Genomic DNA, 14,553 nt, shown 5'->3' with positions numbered 1-14,553 from the left:
TGGTGAGAGAAATTTATCTCTTTTGAAAAAGATTCTCTGGCTCGATAAAAATGGGCAAATAATGGATGAACAGAGTGCACCAGTCAGGTAGGTAAGAGATGCAGGGAGCTGGATTGCTTTTCCATTATTTCAGGGCATGCATGTTGTTCTGCCTTGTTTCCAAAGGGCCCTCTGGCTTCTACTGATTATTCCATGGGAGTGTATGTGTTTAAGTAGGAGGAGAGTGAAATTCTGCTGCAGTGAGGAATACAGTAAATAAATCTCAACTTGTTTTTACCTTGTACCCCAAGTACTCATTTGTGAATACCGGGTAGGCACAGAATGTCCTCAGGTTACTCAGATGTAAATGCTAGCAGTCAGTAAGAGGAAAAGGTGAATTTGGCAAGTAGCCACTGACCACTTCACAGAATCACAGAATGGCTGAGGTTGACAGGGACCTCTGGAGATCATCTAGTCCAACCCCCCTGATCAAGCAGGGTCACCTACAGCATGTTGCCCAGGACCACATCCAGACAGCTTTTGAATATTTCAAGGAAGGAGGCTCCACAACCTTTGTGGGCAACCTGTCCAGTGCTCAGTCACCCTCACAGTGAAGAAGTTTTTTCTCATGTTCAGACAGAACCTCCTGTGTTTCAGTTTGTGCCCGTTGCCTATTGCTGGTCACCACTGAAAAGAGTCTGACTTATCCTCTTTACACCCTCTCTTCAGATACTTATATGGATTGATAAGATCCACCCCCTGAGCCTTCTCTTCTCCAGGCTGAACAGGCCCAGCTCTCAGCCTTTCCTCATGTGAGTGATGCTCCAGTCCCTTAATCATCTTAGTAGCCCTCTACTGGACTCCCTCCAGTAGTGCCATGTCTCTTGTATTGGGAAGTCCAGAACTGGACACAGTACTACAGATGTGGCCTCACCAGGGCTGAGGAGAGGGGGAGGATCACCTCCCTCAACCTGCTGGCAACACTCTTCCTATGGTCTTCTTGGCCACAAGGGCTCATTGCTGACTCATGGTCAACTTGTCCACCAGGACCCCCCAAACTGGCGGTCCTGCTTACTCTTAATGGATTCTGGAGGCTGCAACAAGTAAAAAAAATCCTCACAAGAAATGAGGAAAATATCGTATTGGGTGTGTAAGGATTTGGCTGTGCAGTTCGAACTGGTTCACATAAAAATAATTTTACTGTTTAAATAAAGTACACCCATATCGGCCTTTTCAATTCTCTTCTCTTTCCCTTTTGAGCTGAATCAGACACTCCACAATGCACATGTTGCATTGCATAAATGCGTGAACAGTCCAACTTCAAATCCACTCTGCTGAGCTACAGGAGTTGGAGTCCATGATGAAGCTTAAAAAAAGCTTCCTAGGGCTCAGCTTGACCTCACTGTCCCAAGGTATTGATTATTTACATTCAGTAACAAAATGCAAATTAATAGCAATGGCACTGTTGCCTCTTGTGTTCACAAATGCTTGAGTATTCAATACTGAATTTCATGCAGGTCCAGAACAGGATCCAGAACAGAGATTACTATGGCTCGCTAGATTTTCACAACTGAATTTGCACAGCAGCCAGTCACTGAAGGATGAATGGCTGACTTCTAAAATTAGACAGCCAAATTTTTAGGACAGCTGTAGTTCAGAAGGAAGCAGCTGTGTGGACATTAATTTAATACTGCCTGTGGTAAAGCATCACTTTTTCGGTTGTCTAAACTTCTTATCACTTATGACCACATTATGATGGGTGATACTAATACACTGTAACTCTGGTTGCTACAAACCAATAGGAATGTTTTACACAGTCCCTACCCCCCCCCCCCATTAAAGAAGAGATTTAAGCACAGCGAACTACTTCCTAACAACAGCATCGTTTAGAGTGAGCTGCACTTAAATTAATATGGTTTGCTTCAAATACATAGAAAAATAAAAATTATGTTCCTTATTCAATTACTTTTGTGGGCAACTGCATCCACTCTCAAGCCACTGTCAATGAATGTAAAGGGAAATGGACTCACTAAACTGCCATGTGGATCAGTAAATCCAACTTTGAACCTTAGCATATGAAAAATGTCATGGCTTTGTGATATGAATGCAGTCCATGGTGAACTTGATCTGTGTCTATTTGCTGAAAAAATTTTGACAGGTTAAATTTATGTGGTGGGGCTGATGTCAGGCCAATTACTGTTTCTTCTCACAGCTCTCATGAGGCCGGTATGAACTGGCCAATGTGCGGTCTGGCTACCGTGGTGAGAACACGGTCACAAACCCAGGCCAGGCTGGGATCATAGAAGAACTGCTTTGTGATCTAGGGATGTACAGCATAAATGACAATGTTTGAGGAACCGTGGCCCGAGAGTATGAAAGCTGTTAAAAACAGTGTATTTAGCTGTGGTTCTATATGGCCAAATGAAAGGTGCGAATGTGTAACAGTTTCAAAGTCTTTATTGTTTTCTGTGGAAGAGTTCAAATAGCAGCTCAGTGATTTTCTTCTTTTCTTGTGAGAATGTACCTGAATCTAAAGCTTGCCTAACATGATCTCAGACCAGTAGATCTGCAGGAAAAAAATGTGATAGTGTTTCTCACCGATAAGAGAAAAGCATGGGAAGATGGTGCAATCCTCCTGGAAGAAAATGTCCCTGAAAGTTATGTTTAATTTAGTTTAAGATTCTGAGAGGCATTATAAAACTTTTGGAGCTGAAGTGCACAATCTTTCAAGGCTGATTTAACTGTACTGTTACAATCTAGCTACTTTTAAAACTTGTGCTCAGACACCCAAGAAATATCTTTAATTAAGTGAATTTTATAAATAAATTTACACTCAAATATAGATGAAATGCTAAGAACAGTCTTTCATCCTTATCCTTCCCCATCACTCTATTGCCTGGAAAGACCAAAAGACTCCTTCATACTTTAGCTACATACTGTGTTGCTGATGATATCAAAGAAATTCCCAGTAAAACTAATTTCTCTAATGTTATGCTACATTGTACCTACACTCAACAGCTAGAGTCTCTTCTCTGTAGAGGAGTGGAAAGTATATAAGCAGTGATGGTATGTTTTATGATTTTCTTCCTTTATCCCATTCAGTCTCCTTTGTATCTTTCAGATTGAGTGCAGTATATTAAAAGGGAATAATTTTTCATACCTGTGGTTTTAAATCTACTTAAATTTCTAAGGAGTCAGTATTCCCTTCCCATATTTCTTTTATAGTCCCCTAGTTGTCATGATCTTCCAGGGATATCTGTGCCCTGATTTTTAAAGCACTCTAAAATACCAGAATTTTACTAGATTCTTAAACGTCAGGGAATTGAATGTCAAAATTCCTTTAAAAATTTGTTCTTGATCCCTTCTGTAGTTATTGTAGCTGACTTGTTAATCTTGTTAATGTAGATCAGTCATTTAAGGGGGAACAAGTTCCTCTCAAAGCTAGGGTTACCCAACTCTGGAGACATCCTGCTGCAGGAAAACAGAACAGCTGCTAGTGTAACTGTTCCCAGGGCTGTTGCAGCACCTACTTTCTCAGTGGTCTGGCCACAAAAACCAAGTTCTAAGTTAATAGTTTAAAAACCAAAAACAAGTACATGCAGTGGCTCTTGGGTAGATGACAGTAGAAGGGGTTTTTTTTGAGTGTTTAATCTCTCATTTTATTATGCTTAAGTACCTTTTTTGGCCCAAACTAAACTGACATATGAAAAATAAACCTGATATCAATGCATAAAGCTGTAATAATTACCACAACATTACACAATATCACCTTTTGAAGAAAGAACTATAAAGGTACACTATCCATATTCAGAATTCAGCAGAAGGATATTATGCCTGTCTTTTATAAACATCCTAAAAATACCATTTATGAGGGGAAAAAATGGCAAGCTAAGGCAAAGTTATGTGCATTTGAGAGGGGACTTCAATGTACATTTTGTTAGAAGTCTGCTAGCCTGAAGTTTGGATAAAGGAATGTTGATTTGTGATGAAAAATTGTTCTGGCATGATGGACACTGGATTCTTAAGTCAGAACGTTCTCAGCTGTTCTGCTTTTTTCTGAGCCAGATAGCTCTATCTGGAAATAGGCAGTGCAATGCTGCTCTAAATTCATGGGAAAATGATGTTAACATCTGTATGTGTAAGCTGAGCAAGGGTTCATGAGAAGCTTTGTATGAATAGACCCCACAGTTCTTAATTGCTTATTGTCTAGAAGGGGCCTGAAACATAGGGTGATAAAGGCTTTGCAACTTCGCATGATAGGCAATAGTATTTACAGTTCCTGAAAAGTGCTAGGAACTTACACTTTCATTATGAAAATTATGTTGAAATCTTTACTCACCATTGTCCTTTTACTTTCCTAAAATTGTCTCTTAGAGGATGTCCCCCCATTTTCTTAAAATAACAGTGTATAACATTAATCAATCCTAGAAACTAGTCACCACTGGGATGTTCATTAGAAGAATACTTCTCGAGTCACCTACTAATGCACATCCTACAGAAAATATGAAAGCTGTTACTTCTGAAGTATGCAGGTATGTTTTCTTTTTGGAAATATTGAGCAGGTGTCTAAAGTACACACTTAATTTGCAACATATCTGATGCTTCTGTCTCATTTGTGCAGATAAATATGGAAAGTACCTACTGAAATGTGTATGTAGGCATATTCAGGGCATAAAGAACTAGAGCTGAACATAGGTGAAACTCACTAAAAGGTATACAGTAGGTATAGTGTGTTTTTGTGTGTGTGTATATACACGCGCACACATGTGTATGATCTCCTATTCTTACATGTAATTTTCTTATCACTAATTGTATCCCCCTGTTAATTTTTAATACATTTCCAACTAACATGATATTAAAATGGGCAAATTCTATAATGAAGCAGTCCAGAAGAGCAAGACTTTCTTTTTAACTCTGGAGCTGAACATCAGCTGACACCAGCGAATGCAACATATTGATCTATAGGAGAAGTCCTGCATTGTGGTGCTTACTTACCAACTGCCTTTAGAGAGGCGTACTTATTAAGCTCCTTGCCTGGGGGCTGTTGCTCATATGGGTTTGTGATCTGTCCCAGGCTGGGATATGAGTGTTGATGTGCCATCTGAGGAAGGAGGGGAGATGTTGGTATGACATTATTCATCTGCGGTGGATCTGCATTAAAGAAAATCGACATGCATTAAAAAAAAAACCACCAGTCCTTAAATTTTAACATCATTATCCAGTACAGATTAGACAGTATGCATCATGAGACTTAATGCAACAAAACTGTGTTTACTACAAGGTGGGAGTTTGAGTACGACAAACCTGTACTCCAGTCAATAGCGTGATTAAAGGCTGAGGAATGATTGTAGCAGTACATGCTAACTTTGCATCCAAAGATCTTTGAACTAAAAAATAGGTTTTCAAAACAATTGAACACCAACACAAAGACTGAATTTGTCACAGCTTTAACATACAAACCAAAACTTGAAGTTTGTTCCAGGGTAGCCTGAATAATAGGCAATAGTATCATTCTGTTCATGTGGTTAACTAGCTAGGCTAATTCAAATTTGGTCAGAAAAGCTGCTGCAAATATGCAGTTATACTGCTTTTAATATCAGAACTAGCTCAGTTATATGCACAGCATTATGTTGTGTTCTGTAGACATGCCCCACAGTGCAGTACGTGGAATTTTGGCCAATGTTTATCATTAGGCAATTCCTTCAAAGTTCACACTTTTTCCTCATGTTTTTTCCTTTTCCCCTGATAGTACGTATCACAGTTTCATACCAAGACAGCATTTTCTGTATCAGGTGTATCTAAAAGCAGGTGCTAATTACTGCTTATTTAGTGTTTTATACCAGTACTAGCCCCGTATCAATTCTTTGGTTGATTTGTCCCATTATAGTAGAGATTGCAGCCTGAATACTTTTTCTCTTTAAGTTATATCATAATTTATTAGTCGTTTGTACTATTTCATTCCCTCTTCTAAGAAGTTTGGTCAGAATTGTACGCTGCACTCAATCTGCAAAGCCAGATTTCAGTGCGGTCAGCAATATCTCCTCAAGAGTCTTTCTCCAGGCTGTGTATTTTGAGGTCTTTGGAGCTGTTTGTCAGTCAGAGAACCCTGTCATGGCTTCTGAAATCACACAACAGCGCCTTTTCCTCCTGCAATGAAACCATGTGCTGAATTTGTGACAATAGTAACTCCCCTAGCATCAAGCACAAGATTATGATCATGTAGAAAGAAAGCTGGGTTGTTAGGGGAAAAAAAGGCTTATTATGATGGAGTGAGTGGACCACCCCCGAAGTGCCCACAGGATCTGGCAGGAGCCAAATATCCCTGCAGTTTGCCAGGATTTTAAGGGAATTGAGCCACTTGGCTTTCCACAGCTCATTAATGAAGCTGAGTGCGTGAGCAGCAGCTCTGTGGAGCCAGTAACGGATTTACTGCTGGGAAAGGAAAGGAAAACTAAGTTTTTTTTGTTTTTTTTTTTAACTTTTCCACCCCTTTTTCTTCCTCCCCATTGCTGCTGCCTGGTGTAGTCTCTGCTACCCAGACTGAGGCTGCACCTGCCTCTGCAGAGCAGTATAATCACTTCCACCTACTACATATACATATAAACAAGTTGAGAGAGGACCACTAGGCACCTGAAGAATGATGGTGGAAGTGGCACAATCTAGTAACAGTATGTTTCTTCTTGCTGTTACTGGTTGTTAATAGGGAGCAAGCTGGTAGTGGATACTAGGTAGAGCTGAATGCGAAATGATTTTCCCACAATAGAGGAGCTTTTCATATTTCAAAAAGTTTTTTTTTCTTTTATCAAACAAATGAAATTTGAAATTGGACATTTTTGAAAATAGTGTCAGGTCCGGAGAAAAATCTTGTTATGATTTCAACATATTATATATATTATTATAAGTTGGCTTACTTTTTTAAAGAGAAATGTTATTTTGAAATGAAAACCAGAAAATTTTCTGTTCCAAAATTCCCCAAAATATTGGAATACTTTTTGAATCTTTTTGATAGGTTTATCTAGCAAGGGCAAGTTTGTTAAGTCAAACCTTTCACAGAAACAGTTGCCATCTTAATGAGTTGCCATTTTCTAATAAATAAAACTTCTCAGTAAGCTTCTATTCAGCTATAGTACTGGTATGTCATATATAACTCAGTGGAGTAACTATTCTCTTACTGAGCTAGAATTTGAGAAATCCTGTTGCATTTCCATTCTATCCCTAGAGTACAGCTGAAGAAAGCCTCTTACTCTAATGACTTATACCCTAAAAGAGCTGGCTACTTTTTCCAAAACATCCATGTTTTCCAGTTGTCTCTCTTTTATGGTTGCCTCTACACTTTTGAGGGGGAATGCTAGCACTGCTGTATTTCACTAACAGGGCAGCTACCAGCAAGGGTTGGTCTGGTAATACGAAGAAAGTATCAACATTTTACCACTAGGATCCCTAATTTTGTTCTGAGTAGATACAGATCAGCACTTCTCACATGCCACTATCATGAATTTCCCTTGTGGCAATTCTTATTATTCAGTCTGTCAAAACATCATGATTTCAGTGTGATAAAAGTGTTGTGAATACCAGTATTTCTACTGTCACTGCCAAAGTGACTTGCAGCTCTGGAAGACTTCCAAAGACACTGTAAATAAGTTGTAGTTAACCAGAATTGTTTTTCTAGCTTCTGTCTCTTACTTAGACCTATCACTTTTATTCAGTCACCTCTTTAACAGTAATGAAGGAAGTTACCCCAGAAATGTACTGGAGAAACTGAATTAGGAATGTTTGTTTTTATTCTACATGTTCTGTGGCAGTCCCATTTTAAGACCATGTTGTTAGCAGGATTATTGTTGCTGTGTTTTGGTTCTTTGAATGCTTATGAAGATGTAATGAGGTATGTTTCACATCCCTAGATCATCTTCGACCTCTGTTTTGTCACTTCTTGTTAAAAGCCTGGAACTCTTCTAAATTATGAATTTCAAGTAAATTAATGACAGTTATTCTTTCACTGCTGCACTGACTGCACAATATCCATCATTCACACTCAGGTGCTTATGCAAGACTAAGTCATCCCATAGAAAACACAGGTGAAATTACTAATTCAGTTGGCCATTTGCACAAAGTAAACTAAGCAAAAGGCCAAACTGTGGCACAGTGCATTGAACTATATTGAAGAAAGATTCCTGTTTATAAAGAGGCTCCCGTTGGACTGGATTCCCAGGACCTAAAGGAAAACCTCAGCTTGATATATTTACCTGTTTTGATCTGAATCATACTAATTTTTAGTCTAAATATGTCATATCTGGTCAATGTTCCATTTCTGAATGTTTGCAAGGTTGATAAACTTTATGTAATCTAATTCCTTATCTGTATGTTCCTAGAATTAAGTGAGCGAACGGGACATTTATCTTGTTTTCTCCGCACATAATGTAATAATGAGGGGTAAAGTCACCTATATTTGGATGGTATTCGTGAAACTATTGTAACTAAATTAACAATGGTACAATGCAAATTTTTTAGCAGGTGTTGTTGTGAGGAATCTAAGTCTAACCACTGGCGGAGCCTCAGTTTAGTCATGATCAGCTAGCAGCTGGCAGTCTTTCAGTTTGAGACTTTGACATTTTTTCCCCTGAAATTGGATAAATGCCAGCGTTAAATTTTTGGAAGCAAATACTAATCCATTGGATTATTCAAAATATTTGGGGATACTGTGGGAAGGAGGGGATTGGTTTCAATTGAAAGAAAGTTTAACCAGAAAAATCCCAACCAATTTTATTGCTGACTTCCAGTGCCAAGTTAAATCCTTTATATTCATAAACCAGATATTCTGTGATTGGTATTTGCAAATAGCTGGCTTCACTGAACGGGGACAACTTTAACCTCAAATCTGTGGCTGTGCTGATACAGTACTTTTGGCAACCTGACACTGCTACATTGTCCAGTACGGTATTCCATATAACCAGCTGCACTGTGCCACTGCCAATATTTATGTTTTTATTTTTAAAAGACAGATAACAAGAACATCACAAAGAGTCAAAAAACTGTTTGTGCCACAGCTTCTAGCACGAATAGTCAGACCTGATTAGCAGTGGTGATATTTTAAAAACTGCAATATTCCCAACCTATCCTATTTTCTGCTGAAACAAGAAATTCAATGCCAGGCTGCATCCTAACCTGCTTTAAGGAACTCCCAAGACTTCAAGGAGTCATTCTAGATGTAGTCTTAGTGGTTAGTTTTCTGTCTTCCTACTACCAGCCCAAGAGAAGGAGTTGGAGAAAGCATGCTGGAGTTCACTACACAAAAGCTAGACATCTGCTAGGCAGAAAATGAGACATACTGGGGGAGGGGGGGGAAGGGAGGTCTTCAGATGCTGCAGAATGCTTTTGACTGTTATCCCCTTAAGAGTTCTGGGTACAGAAAAAGCTTGTGGGAGGCAAATGGAGCAGAAAATAAGAACTGGAGGGAAGCAGCACCAGAAACAGTTTATAGCTAGAGAAAGTGGGTTGTACATCCCCACCACCCTGTCCCACTAGTTGATGAAGACTTTCATCGTTACTTTATCTGTTTATTACCTCAACCTATATCTCAGCCTGTGCAATTGAAACTTGCATCCAGATGTCACAGCTAACAGCTTACTGGGATTTTCAAGTGAAAGTGCTTTTGGAGTGTTTCCTCTCCCTCCCTAATTGTAAGTCTAAGTGGCTGTAGTGTGCATCACGGTGACAACAATAATGGAATCAGTTGCTGTAGTTAAGCTGCACTCCATCCAATTAAGATGATGTCATATCTAATTTATGCACTTTGTTCAGAAATCAAGGAATAGGCATCTCAGCAGTTATTAAACACAAATAGGAACCCAGTGTAGGAAGACCTGACACACTATGGTCACATGCATGAATATGAAGAGAGAAGGCAAAAACGCAAACATTTTTTTTTCATTTTCTGCACTGTTTATAGAATTTGTTGTGCTGTTCACCTAGTTTGTTTATTTTTGTCAAGGTGCTGCCAGGGTTAGGGGAAATATTCAGGGTTAGAGGGAGGAGTGCTAGTATGATGCTAGCAATAATAAGCTTGTTCACTGAGAGCCAGTAACCTGCCATGAACCTCCCTAAAGCTCAACCACTGTCTTTCTTCCCTTCAGCCATGGGAGACTGAAACCTGTTCTATAGAGCTGCCTGGGGATTCATTCCTTTCTGTAGCAGTGAAGTCATGGATTCGGTGCTTGGAGACAAGGAAAATGAAAAAAATACATCTGCACAGAACAGAATCTATTAGTAAATGAGCAGTTGCAGACATAAGGAAAAGAACAAATAAGATAGGCAATGCAGTAACAAAACAGGAGAGGATGGGGGAAGGGCAGCAAAGCGGAATGAGATTTTGCTATAAAAGCCACCTGCAGACACACATTCAAAAGAAATGAGAACAAGACAGACAAAAGAAGACTTGGAAGTCAAGGGGGGAAAAAAGGAAAAATCAGAGTGAAATATAATAATAGCTGAGCATTTTGAGATACTCGAGAGAAAAAGATATGCCCTGAACTAACTCAAATTGAAAATAACAGCTATGAAAACAGAATAGATCTGAGTGACTAGAGAATACCAGTAGAAACCTGCTCCCCTCCCCTCCATAACTGCGCTGCCACCAACATGCACATTTGTCTCTTTGTTCTTGAGTGTGTTATACTTAATTATAAGACCAGCTCATCCGGTTTTGCCAAACCATACTCACAGTCCTACAAGACTCACCCAATAGAAACTGCATATGCTGTTGCTGCAGAATCCCAGATACAACAAAAGCTATATGGTAGTAACAGCATGATTATCCCTGTAAACTAATTCCTTTCAGACCAGTTCCTTTCTGGGTAATATGTCTGTTGTTCTCCATTCATGGGACTAAGCCTCCTGTTGGGGTGGAACTCAAACCTGCAGCCTATATACTGTGCATTTTCGCATGACTAGAAGATTTGCTCTTTCTCTCTTTCTTTGTATGTATTGTATTGCTATTGTCATTGTCTTTTTATTTAGATCCTTTGCCTCTTTCTCCACATCTGCATTAAATGATATCTTTTTAAAGGATATTCTTATCCAGAGCATCACTGCATGCAGGAGCACACAAGGGTACACTCTAACAGCTGATGTTTCGAAGCCAGGCTAGACATCCATTAGATTATGTGCAATTTGTTCGTATATGGAAATGTGCATAACATACGTGGTCCATTAGTTCAGTAGCCACTCTCCATCCAGTACCAAATGTGTCACAAGAGGGTGCAAGAGCTCCAGTGGTATTTATATGCGAAATCTGCCTTCTCTGAAAGATGTGTGCTTGTCCCTGAAGGATAGGAGTTACGCCCAAAAAAGCAAGGTGGGGTATCCCCCAAACCAGCAATCTTCTTATAGCCTTCTAAAATTCTTTTTGCATTAACTGTTATAAACCTGGATGTACTTGTTCTCCCCACAGTCATAAAATGGTATTTCAGCTCTTGTTAAATTAGTGGCGCTCCACAGCAACATTTTCCGTAGTCTAGTAAAAGTGCTAAGTTGAAGAGTATTCCCTATTATCAAATCTTAAATTCTCTACCTTGCAATTGAACTGATTTTATGTTTTAGCAAGAACAGATGATCCTAATCCAGATTTTCTGCTGTTCATTATTTTATATGCTTTTTTCCCACTTCTCAAATATTTGTCTCCTTTCTGAAGTAAATAATTTCACTCCTTTTAATCTTTCTTCATTGGACGGTCTTTCTGAGATTTGATCATTAAGGCTACCATGTTTGGACCAACTGTAGCCCTGCAGTGTGGCTTCTGAGATGAGGTTCTGCCTTCACTTTTTCAGATGGAGTTGTGTTTTTCCCTATGTGGTGGTTTCAGTAAGTCATCCCTGTAAGTCTCTGTCCCTTATGATATGCTGCCTTTTTTGTTCTCTCATCAGTAGTGTACAAGTCACGTGAGTGACATTTTTTCCCAAAATATGGTAGTGCTGAGACAATAAATATTTTTCATGGCAATTTATGTTAGCCAGTTCCCTGTTCTGTCTCTGCACTGTATCACAAAAACATTCTTGTAACACAGACAACTTACCCGTCTAATCACCATCACAAAAAGGATCTGAGATGAGTGGGATGGCACTTCATCCAGCAAGAAAATGTTTCTATTTAATGGAAGTGACAGTCTACAGTGTAAACGCCTGTCATCAAACACAGTCTTCTGCCTTCCTCTGTCCTAACAACTGTAGGAGTTAGGCCCATGCTATACTCTTAATTCTCTATGGTGCCACTGCATGCAGGTGCCTTTCAGCATACTGTTCTCTAGTGCCATATATTTTCTATTCACTTCCTATATGACTAACCTCTAGTTTTGTTGCCAACTTCCATGATAGAGGTTGCATGGTCTTTCACAATGGATATCCTCAATAGATTTCTGAGAAGCCTTTTTTCCCTAAAATAGAAACATGCTGGACCCAGGAACATCTTCAGTTACATTGTCAGCTTCAAAAAGGTATTAAACTCCTTATGACGCAATGGTGTTGTGGGCTGTTCTGACACCGTGTAGCACAGGCAAGTTAAGCATATCCCCTACCGAAAGCATTTATGAACCAGCACGGTTGGTAGTGCTGACTGACACAAAAAAGAAACCTGTTGGTTCAAGTTGACAATTGGTAAAAGGTAAGATGGCATAATATCTCTTAGCACCTTATTGATCTAGTTTGAGGGGCTGATGGACAAGATCACTGTGGACACTGTCTTTATGTGTTGTGGTAAGGAGATTCATGAGCTGACATCCAGAGGCAGTGTTGCTCAGCTGAACATGGGTAGGAAGGTCATGAAGCCAGGTCAGGGTTCTCCACAAAATCCACCATGTTCTGCCCTTGGTCCATATCTTAGGAGGAACTAACTGTCTCTTGGCAGGAAGAGTAAACTGCACACAGTGAGCCGTATAGTCAGTGTGCCGTTGTCTCTCAGACAATGTCCCATGCCTTTTTTGATAAATGGCAAAATTCCCAAGTCTCCACCCAGTGCAATGGAATTTTGTTCTGCTGTCAGATGTAGGCAATGTTATTTATCAACATACATTTTAAGACAGATGGATTCTTAATTCTGAATACTTTTATCTTAAGTGCAAATGAGGATGGCACTAATTTTACAGTATCTCCTGTTTTTCCCCCCTTTAATTTTCTATCTACATTCTTCAGGCAATTAACTGTATGCATGTCAGAGACAGAGATATTTCTTTGAATAATTATTTTAGGTGGTATAAAAAGTAAAAGAAAGAAAATAAGTAGTGATGTGGTCAGTCAAAGAGGTTTGGGACTCTATGGCCATCTGAGGGCAGCAAGGAAAGAGTACACAATGTCCCTGTAAAAGGAACATTTTCTTACTGAACATGCTACTGCCACTTCATGTTTAAATCTGTGGGAAAGGATTTATAGGTATAACAATCTTATGCCTGTGAGCCCGTCTGAACTCTGTGTGACAGGGTACAACTGAGGAAAGAGGCAACAAATACTGCTTCTTTGTATGCCCCTTGAATTCAAGAGCTGGCCACCAGAGCTCCCCATTTTCTTCTAGATGAAGACTCTGATGCTGTGAGATGCTGAATTGTCTATGGTCTCAGTGATTTAGGAGATGGGGCCTTCATCATTTTTCAGGTTTGGGCTCCTCATTTCTGGTTAGACTCCAAGCGTGTAGGAGCAGAGTTCTGTGAAATCAGTTGGCTGTTTTACTGCCATCTGAGGAAGGTGGGAGTAGGATATCACTGGCCTTGTGACTAAACCGGCTGGAAGCCTCTCTGTTATGTTTTTCATATTCCTTGTGTTCAGCACTGTTCCACTGCACTCACATTCTTATAATTTTTTCTGCCCTCTTACGTGTAAAAACACTACAGTCTGAGCTTGGTCTTCCATGTGGACTTTTGTTATGGGATACCACATCTCCTTTTATGAAAGTTATTTTTGTGTCCTCTGAAGGTTTGCTTTTCCTTCATAATTACTCACAACCTGACAGTTATAATCCTCTGATAGGATTTGTGACATTGTAATCTTCTTTAGAGCAACCCCTTGTGCCTTCACAAACAGAGGATTATAACCTTTAAGAAGGCAATAAGCAGATGAACTCTTCAGATATCAAGACCCTGCTTTCATACCAATTTCCAGTGCTTGAGTTGTGGGAGGGCAGGAAGCGATCCTATGCTCTCACTCCCACCCACATTTCTGGCTTTCTTCATCTTCTTTTGCCTCAAGTAGCAGAGTTGAGAAATTAATTAAACCAACCAGTTATACACACTTTGAGCACTGCAAATATCCTTAGCTATGCAAATTAAGAAAGGATAAATTCAGCAAATTTTACTTACATGACAAAATCTTTTTGCTAAGAAGCTCTTTACACTTTCCTATAAGGTATCAGTTGTTTTATAAATCAAAAAGTTCTGTGCATTCTCAGAGAAATAAAAAGAGTCTGCTAAGATGTACCAGCCAGTTCAGGTTCTTTATTCTGCCTATTTTGTCTTTTAATGACATTATTTTTCTTCCAATAATATATACAGTCCTTTTTTACTTAATAATGGGAATGTGCCTGTCATTATAATCTTTG

General features: G+C 39.4%; 1 protein-coding gene across 1 annotated transcript in view; it reads right to left on the bottom strand.

Annotated features, from left to right (window-relative positions):
* SHISA9 (shisa family member 9) overlaps positions 1–14,553 on the bottom strand; it is a 194,917-nt gene that overhangs the window by 18,796 nt on the left and 161,568 nt on the right. The window contains exon 3 of the mRNA XM_026061891.1: positions 4,975–5,130. Coding sequence (XP_025917676.1) covers positions 4,975–5,130 — 156 coding nt within the window. The remainder of the gene's footprint in view (positions 1–4,974; positions 5,131–14,553) is intronic.

Source organism: Apteryx rowi, unplaced genomic scaffold (assembly GCF_003343035.1).
Source record: "Apteryx rowi isolate R43461 unplaced genomic scaffold, aptRow1 scaffold_186, whole genome shotgun sequence".
In the NCBI taxonomy this organism is placed as follows: domain Eukaryota; kingdom Metazoa; phylum Chordata; class Aves; order Apterygiformes; family Apterygidae; genus Apteryx; species Apteryx rowi.
The sequence above is the reverse complement of the archived record's forward strand: the minus strand, read 5'-3'. Positions and strand labels throughout refer to the sequence as shown.